General features: G+C 30.1%; 1 protein-coding gene across 1 annotated transcript; it reads left to right on the top strand.

Annotated features, from left to right (window-relative positions):
• The first annotated feature begins 5050 nt into the window (after positions 1-5050).
• Positions 5051-8304, top strand: LOC139484228 (uncharacterized). The gene is made up of 4 exons (XM_071267961.1): positions 5051-5220; positions 6967-7031; positions 7621-7729; positions 8235-8304. Exons 1-4 carry the CDS (start codon positions 5051-5053, stop codon positions 8302-8304), a joined length of 414 nt encoding a protein of 137 aa, XP_071124062.1.
• The last annotated feature ends 1511 nt before the right edge of the window (positions 8305-9815 follow it).

Consider the following 9815-nt stretch of genomic DNA (forward strand, 5'->3'; position numbering starts at 1 on the left):
GACGTGGCTCTGATAAGAAGAAATTCACAATAAGTATATAGAAAAGAGGAAGGAAGGACAAGGAAATCTTCTAATTTAGATTTTGCAGAGGATAAAAGAACTTTACTTTATATTCTGTTCATACTTTGAACGACAACGTTATATTGTATCTTCACATATAGATTAGAAAAAAAGCGTTATAAAAAAGCAATGAATTATTTGCAATATTTGATATATACCTTTTGCGCTTCTTTGTTACATATTTGTGTGTTGTTATAGTGATAAAGATTATAACACAATTTTGACTGCTGTATCCCTATTTTTGTCATTTTTACATGTTTTACTTATTAGTTTTGTTTGTTTTGTTCACGCATGGTTGTCAATATAATAGAATTTGATGCGATTGCCGTGCAAGTTAGAGGTTTAGCAAGCTATACAACAAGGTTCAACCCACTATTTCAACATAAGAAACCACCTGTACCAAGTCATGGATATTACAATTGTTATCCATTCGTTTCATGAGTTTCAGCTTTTGATTTTGACGTTTGGTTAGAGACTTTCAGTTTTGAATTTTCCTAGGAGTTCAATATATTTGTGATTGTGACTGTGCATAACAGTAGCATACAATTTCATTATATTGTCAACGCTGCTTGAACAAAACAAACATATATATAAGGGTAAACGTGTCAAAAATGAGGGTACATCAAGCAACATTGTGTTATAATACTTATAACTATGCATGGTTTATACAAACAAACAAATATGTTAACAAACAAACAAAAACATATAGACAAAGCATGTAAGCAATACGAAAGACAAGAATACAAAAATTTCCTATAACATGATATGACGGGCTATAAAACTAAGAAATGTATATTGGAAAAAATAGACCGAAATAATAATTTACAATGATATGTAAAAGAATATTATAACACGTTATAAGATGATACACAACGTCAGTACCTATAATATATACTTCTAGACCATTGTGTATTGTTGTGAATCCGAAACGGAATATGTATCAATAAGTTATTGGTATATTCCGACGAAATTATGTAGAAATGACATGGCGTTATTTGTAAAACATCTGTTTCATTAACTGTCTGCTCAAACACTTGTGATGTTTTACAAAGTCCGAGTACAAGTAGCACCTGCAAGCTCTTGAATGAATACCGAATGCAATGCGATGGGAAAGGTATATCCCATATGCAAATGAAGTTGATATATTGCTTCTAGATTGGGTAAAATTGATTATTTCAAAATTAAAATAGTCTATTTTATCATAGATTCTGGTACTGATATGACTGCTAAATCGAGGTATACATCTACAATAAGGTAGAAACAGTCTGTTTTTTGTAATAACTGGTTCTGGGGGATGTATTAATGGAATCCAATCAGAAAAGTTTCGATTGTGAATGGAAAAAAATCATCAATATATCTGCATGTGCAATTAAATGATCAGACTTCTCTGACCTTCTTGCTATTGACATATCCGAATCATATGAAAATGAGATCGGATCGGATAGGAGAGTTCGTACAAAAAGGAAAGCCGACAATTTTTTGGAAAAAGTCTACTTCCAAATTCAACAAATATGTTGCCAATTAGAAACTTCAGTCTAATGATCACTTGTTTGTCTGTGTAGCATGTTTTACCTTTTGTCCACTTTTCATCAAATGTGCCGTACTTTATCCTAACGTTATAAATTTATAGTGCATTCTACAATTTTTATGTTGAAAAGCATTCTGGATTTTTAAATTTCACATAGGGAATGGTGGTATACTGTGTTAAAGATCAAACGTTTTCAGTGTAAGATCGAGATAACAATTATCCAGAAGTTCTTTGGAGTTGTTTAAGTATCAACATACTGTTAATACCACTACGCGAGTAAATATTTTCACAGTATTTCTGAAGATTTTCTTTTACTGCGGACAGAGACTGTGTTAATCTTAGTTAATCTAATGGACAATTATTTCGTCTAACATTAGTAGTGCCGGTATTGTATTGTTATTCACCTCAGAAACTTACAAACCCTTTGAATAGACTTATTAAGAAGGGATATAATTACGATACTGTTGTCAAGTCATTAAAGATTGCATATTTTGGCGTTAATATTGAGTCACTGATAATGTCTTTGCATCGGAACTAAACACATTTATTCTAAAAACAGTTGTTGGCATGACACGGGTTATGTTCTTTTCATATATGTTATGATGGTATGATACTAAACCCCTAACGGGAAGGATTGTGCCTGATGTTCATATGATGAAATCATAATCTTTCAGTCAGTTTAATTGAAGTCTGGAGCTGGCATGTCAGTTAACTGCTAGTAGTCTGTTGTTATTTATGTATTATTGTCATTTTGTTTATTTTCTTTGGTTACATCTTCTGACATCAGACTCGGATTTCTCTTGAACTGAATTTTAATGTGCGTTTTGTTATGCGTTTACTTTACTACATTGGTTAGAGGTATAGGGGGAGGGTTGAGATCTCACAAACATGTTTAACCCCGCCGCATTTATGCGCCTGTCCCAAGTCAGGAGCCTCTGGCCTTTGTTAGTCTTGTATTATTTTAATTTTAGTTTCTTGTGTACAATTTGGAAATTAGTATGGCGTTCATTATCACTGGACTAGTATATATTTGTTTATGGGCCAGCTGAGGGACGCCTCCGGGTGCGGGAATTTCTCGCTACATTGAAGACCTGTTGGTGACCTTCTGCTGTTGTTTTTTATTTGGTCGGGTTGTTGTCTCTTTGACACATTCCCCATTTCCATTCTCAATTTTATTGTGAATACAGAATTTTGTGAAGCTAATGTATCAAATACAAACAAGGTATTTCATCCGAGTTACTTGTCAATGTAATGTTCATTGAAGCCTTAAAGGACTTAATTCGTCAAAACGTGGGATTATCTGACTGCTCATTTATTCCTATTGTTTTTTACAAGACACTCGTAGTATTAATATTTACATGCAAAGAAAAAATGTTAAAAGCTTTGTACACAGGAACAACAACATATTGATCGTGAAGAGATGATAGACATTGCACAGCCTATGTGTATCTGAAAACAATGTGTTCCTTAATTATTTCAATACCACAGTACCTTTCAACATTGTTTGATACATTATTAAGACACGAAGATTCAAGGTACACGAAGTAAAGGTTTGTTGTGAACTCTTTGAACTAAAAAAAAGTATGTGTATTTTGGTAGGATTTAACAAATCTTTACATTGAGTGACGTATTGTGATCATGAACAGACACTGTAATTGTATTATATAGTTTACATGGTTATCTTACAATATATAAGAGCGCCTTCATTTTGATGAGACGTCTCCACGTTGATACGATATTTAACAAGATTCATGAGTCAGCGTTAACTTTCGTTAATTCATTGATAATATTTTGCTATGTTTATAATGGTAATATGTGACCGATGACAATGAATATGTTCTTATTGTCATACATATTCTCACATTCCGATTTCATCGACTGAAACATAATATGGACGCGTACTATTATATATACATTAAGTAGCTCTGTGACGAGTAGGATCTATTATTTTTTTCACAAATTTACGCTGTTCAGTATTTAGTTTATAATGCAATGTTTTGTTTTATATTCATTTTGATTTATTAAATTTATTCAGGTAAATTATATTTCTAGTTGAAATTATTTTCATTCATTTGTTACGTTTCTTCAATTATATATTTCTATATAAATACGTCAACTTTATATACATAATTGTCTTGTATACTTGTACTATTAAAATATACAAATTTCAACTGAATTCTAAATATTTTTTGCAGATATCAAAACTAAATTCTGAGTGACAGATTGCTTATATATTTAATCAGTTATCAAGGGTAGTAGGATTATAGTTCAATAAGTTTCGTCAACATAAGACTCACCAGTGACGCTCAAAACAAATTAGTTATAAAGCCAAACAAGTACAAAGTTAAAGAGCATTGATGAAACAAAATTCCAAAAAGTTGTGCCAAATGCGATTACGGTAATTTATTCCTGCGATAAAAAAATCCTTAGTTTTTTTTTAAATTTAATGATACCTTCAATATGGTAAAAAAAACATTGAAACAATCTATTTCAATAAAGATACTTATATTTATTCCATTGGCATAGTTGTTATAATAAAAGCAATGCAACATCATTGTTTAAATAGTTTAAATAAAAAGTGCAGATATTTAGAATAAATATTCTCTATATATTGATTTCAAAGTTGCATATTGTTACCACGTTGAATGTTATGTATAAAGAACATTGAAACAAACATTTTAAAAGGGTTGTATTTTGTATTTTTGTTTGTTTGAATTGGAAATGTCCACTGTAACAACATAAACTACTTACACCTACGAGCCCTTATTATGCAAGAGCAGAGTCATACATTTTTTAAAAAATAACCTATATTTGTATAGTGTACAAGTTGATTCAAAATTCAAGTTGATTCTTAAGTTGGCGTTTTTATCGCCAATCAATTTACAATCTGCTGTTGTATTTACTATAGAAATCTTTGATAGATGACAACGAGTATTTTCCAAATGTCATAGCAATTCTCCCGTTCTCTTTTCGTCGATTGTGACTTTTCCGAATGAAACTCGAAAACAAAAACATTCGTACCATTAGATATACATTCGAATGATTAAAGTGGAGGAGGATCTAGTATTTTTCCCAGATTACCGCTGTTCAGCTTTCTGTTTATTATACAGTATGTCGTTTTTTCCTTCAGTTTTATGGTCTCTCTTTAACTTTTATATATGGTTCTATATGTATAAGGTACGCGGCTTTTTTTTTTAGAGATAATATATTGCAAAATGTTGTTGTGTCCAACATAAACATAAATTATTATTGTTCCATTTTATCTCCAATGATATATTTTTTTTGTGCAATTATTGGAAAAATTGCTTTTCCGAAATATATATATTGAAGTGTAGTGAAATATTGCTAATTAATTATTTTTAAAATTTGCAAGTGTATTGAAAGTTTTTCCCTTTTTTTTCAATTAAACAGCTACCTTGTTCTGATACAATTAACATACACTATTACTATTGACAAGTAGACATGATTGATGACATCAACATTCATTTGATATCATTCAATGTGAATGTTATAAAATCTTCCCTGTTTGAACTACGACGTAATATGACTATTTATATGATTGTAGCTATCTTGCCTTTCTATCTCATCAAGGCTAACAAAGATTACAACAGAAGTGGAATATGCTATACAGGGTAAGTCATATTCATAATACATTTGAAAAATTACATGAATAAACATTGAAGTTACAATACGTGGTCTGACTGAAAATGTGACAATGCTCTGATATGGACGAACCAAATTGTTCTACAATGAACACAATCGATACAGTATATTGAAGCTATATGACTAATGTAATACAATATAAACGAGAAATGCAACAGATTAACGATTTTCTAAAAAATAAACAATAAATGAAATAGTTACAACATCTGAACTTCAAGCTCCTGATTAGGGTGAATGGTACTAGTAACCGGTAATTGATCTTTAAACATTGATTTAGAACTTAGCAGCAAAACAATCCGTAAACCTCAGGTGAAATGGCTTGATATGTTTGGACTTTTGATCATGTTGATTTTGAATTTTCCTCGGAGTTCAGTATTTTTGTGTATTTACTTTTGACTCGTCTGAACGATAGAAAGAACACAAAACAACTAACACATTCTCGCAAACTGATATTATAATTGTTTATTAGACATTTCAGCTAATACACTCTTCATGATTAACTAGTATACAAAAATCTCAATTAAAAGTGAGAAATGTTTGGGAGAATCTAGGACAATCTGTGCTCATAATTGTGTAGCATTACATTCTAAAGTTATAATTAGTCCACACACATGACGCACTAATGATGAAAACATTATATGAAAATTGAAATTGTCTGGCACGAAAATTCCCAGAACTCATATGTTCTAATAATATATTATTAAGGAGCGATACAATAAGATACATAATATTACTTCAATGGTATGTGTGTTATCATGATATTACAATGAAATTAGAAACACAACCAGATTGAATAGTTTGACCTAGAATTACCTTTTTTTTCAAAATTTGCCAACATTTCAACGTTCGCCTAAAAACAGGTATTGGTGAAAAATAGAAAGACCTATGGTTCATAAAGTGAATTTATAATTTTATCAACTATAATGAAGCGTATCCTTAACAAAGATTCTTAAAACAAAAACGTTACCAGAAGATAAACTCGTGCAGTATTTATGATGTCAATTGTGAATGGTTTGTATCTTGTTATAATTTAATTTTGGATGTAACGCGTTTTCTGATTGTCTGACGTTATTTTGTTATCAGCCCATAGACATAATTTAGTTATGTGACAGTGACGTCATCAACATGTTTTCATAGTTTTCTACGGTTTAAAATGAAATTTAGAATTAAATTATAAGAAATGACTAATATTTTTTCTGTCTATTCGAAATATTATAAAAAGAATGTGGTGCACACTGTTAAATAACCCGCTACGCGCGTTATTCAGTGTGCACCAAATTTTGTTTATGTTATTTCTTCATAGACAGAAAAAAATATTACAGTCATTCCTTAAATGTTATGCAAATTTTTGTACATATCATGTTTAAACTTCCAATAGAAAATGATTTGTTCTGCATGCTGATGATTTGGTTTTGTGTGTTTTATAGTCTGAGTTATTCCTTTTATTCCCGGACATAATGATGAAAGTAAATGGTATTTGTACATAAATTAAACATTTTAATCACAAGTTCCACAGAATAAAACACAATTAGCATGATTTTTGGTAGACCTCAATTAATTCTTTACAGTTTAGTTGATCTATGAATTCTACTTTATAAAGTATAAACTTATATATTATAGACCAACTGTTTCAACCGTATAGCGCTTGGCGCAAATATAATGTAACAATTAATTATGTAAGGTTCGTTTAAATAAAAGTTTTATTGTATTGACAGCACGGAAATAGTCAATGATGTTTTTTGCTGCGATAATTATGAAGCAGTAAACAGAAAATGTAGAGGTATTGTTTAGTTCTATATTTAAGTTGTCAACAATTTATTCAAGTTATTTGTTTCTCTTTTTTCAATATTATTAAACGGATTTTTATTATACAGATAGTTTGTTATTTACCACACTATTGACTTAGCGGTGCCCTTTTAAAAAGGACATTTGACACAGAGAAAATTTGAAACTATGTAAACATCAAATATTACATACCACCTGGTGATGTTTTCCACAAAAAAAAGGTGTATGTCTTGTTATACTTAAACCAAATATCATAATCACTGTTTGAGAGACATACATTTAAGAATGTGTCATACATAAAACGAACTTGTTGGATTTATATAGGTATTTATTCGTCAAACATATATCTAGTTATGCAGTTTTGGTATAGCAAAACTATTTTAAAAATATATATTAATTTTAGTTGTCGGTCAGTTAGTAAATGTTTGTCATTGTACTGCTTGTTTTTTCATCGTCTGCTTTGTTTTTTCTAATTTTTGTTTATATAGTTAATAAGATTGCAAAAGAGCCGTTGAGTAATATTTTTAACGAAATAAAGCTGATTTACGAAACAAATTCAATGTGTACATGTTTTACGATTATAGAATGTGAAAAAGGATTTGAGTCAACCAAAGGAGACCCTTGTAAAGCATGTGCTGCCAACTTTCACGGAACAGGATGTGTAAACAGTTGTGAATGTAAAAATTGGGAAAGGTAAATGCAGATACATACATAAATTTTAATTGAAGTAGGAATTATATGAATTGTATTATCACAATGTGTGACCAGTTTATTTTTCAATATTTAGCCAGTATCGTTTGAAACATTGTAACTGTACATTATACAGACGCTCGGTTCTTGAGTATTATGATAATGTAAGGTACAATTTAACGTCAATCTAAAGTCAAAAGTAAGTAAGTTATCTATAATAGCAATATCGGTAGCACTCTTACTGCAGCCAAAGTATAATTTGATAGTTTCTGTCGCAAAAAAAACCCACATAAATCAACGAAGGACTAATAAATCACAAACGGTATGGTAACTGACAGCTAGAGTAGATAGAAATACATTTCATGATTTATACAAACGTTTAATTTTTCTTTTTTGTCGAAAAAGGATAACATTTAAGTCATACCTTTTAGTTAAACAACAATAAAAGACATATTGAGCAAATTGAAGTGTGTGTACGAAAAAAAAATTACCGATTTTAACATTTCAGTTGCGATCCTGTAAAAGGATGTGTGAATATGTCAACAACTGTCAATCAAGATCTGTTAACAAGTATGTAGATATACTGATAAAATATACTTATCAAATAATTTATTTGGAATTAAATCTTCTTCGAATGGGTTTATATCACCATTATATGAAACCACAAGAAAACAAAAAGTACTAGAACAGTGTGTATGCAGTGCAAAATTATTAATTACTATAAACAGTTGTATATAAACTTCAAAAACATTTGAGAGTGAAACTATGTTTTTAATTTTCTAATTGTGATTTTATAGGTTTTTCTACTTGTTCTACGAGTCAGCAAATGAAAAATGATGAGAACGATTCTAGAGATGAATTCGTACGAGGTAAATGTCCTCACTAGAGCCAAGTTAAAATGACGGATTCATTATACAGTGTCCTTTTTCATTTCAATCATAGTGCCATAACGTCTTAAATATTTAACGCATAATAGCTATCGTACAGCCATGGAACATTTACCTCCCAGTTTGCATTTATATTTGAAGCTGAATGCCCTTTTACATTTTTACGGATAGGCTACAAAAAATTGACGTTATTAGAAATAGTAACCCAAACGATACTCATATCACAATGTTGTTGTATTTGTTAAACATTGCTTAAGTAGGTACATTTTTTTATATATCCTTTGAGCATATTTTCAAAAAAGTCAGGTGTAGAGAAATTAAAAAATCATATTATAGTACCCTTGCTTAGTCACTTGACATTCACATGTTGTATTGAATTGACCAAGAGAGAACTAGACCATGTAGGCATCATCGTGTAGCGAGTGGTTTGTCGATATTATCACAACATCATCTATGATACATTTTTCTTTATGAGGTGTTTCTCAGACGAGAAAGTGCATACCATTCGATACCATTCTTTTTTTTCTTGTTCAGATGTCTTTAAAATTTCAATAAGTTATATTATATATACATTAATATATAAATGCGTTTTGTTTAAATATACTTTTTCACTTTTTTGGTCATTTGGTATTAAGATCCTTCTACAACGAAATTTGTTTTACATACACACGTATAAAAATTGTGGTTTTTATCCAACGCAATCATAGGTTTAAACCTAGTTTTCAATTTAGACTCGTTTACATTAATATCTATACATATCAATGACTGATCTTTCGAATTATCTCCTTATCAAATATTTCCTGTATATATTATTATTGCTAGATCAAACTTGTATTGTAGTATTCTGAATACATCGATAGACAAACATATAGAAAGAACGAGAAAGGTCATGCACAGGAAAACAACCACATTTTTATCAAGTACTTTAAGGAAATCATATAATTAACTTAAGTTCAAATCTTGACGACAATCTAAGTGATGAAAATCCATCAAAATGCAGTAACAATTAACACTAATTTAAAGGATTGCATGTTAAACAAAAATATATTGATACCAAAATTTAAACAGATTCACGCATATAAACTTTATTTTTCAGACACAACGATCAAACCTGTGCTTGTATACCTTATCACTTCGGCACTTCTTACATTCATATTAACTACAACGGCTATTATTATGAAATTCAAAAAGCGACGATACTC

This window comes from Mytilus edulis, chromosome 8, assembly GCF_963676685.1.
Source record: "Mytilus edulis chromosome 8, xbMytEdul2.2, whole genome shotgun sequence".
In the NCBI taxonomy this organism is placed as follows: Eukaryota; Metazoa; Mollusca; class Bivalvia; order Mytilida; family Mytilidae; genus Mytilus; species Mytilus edulis.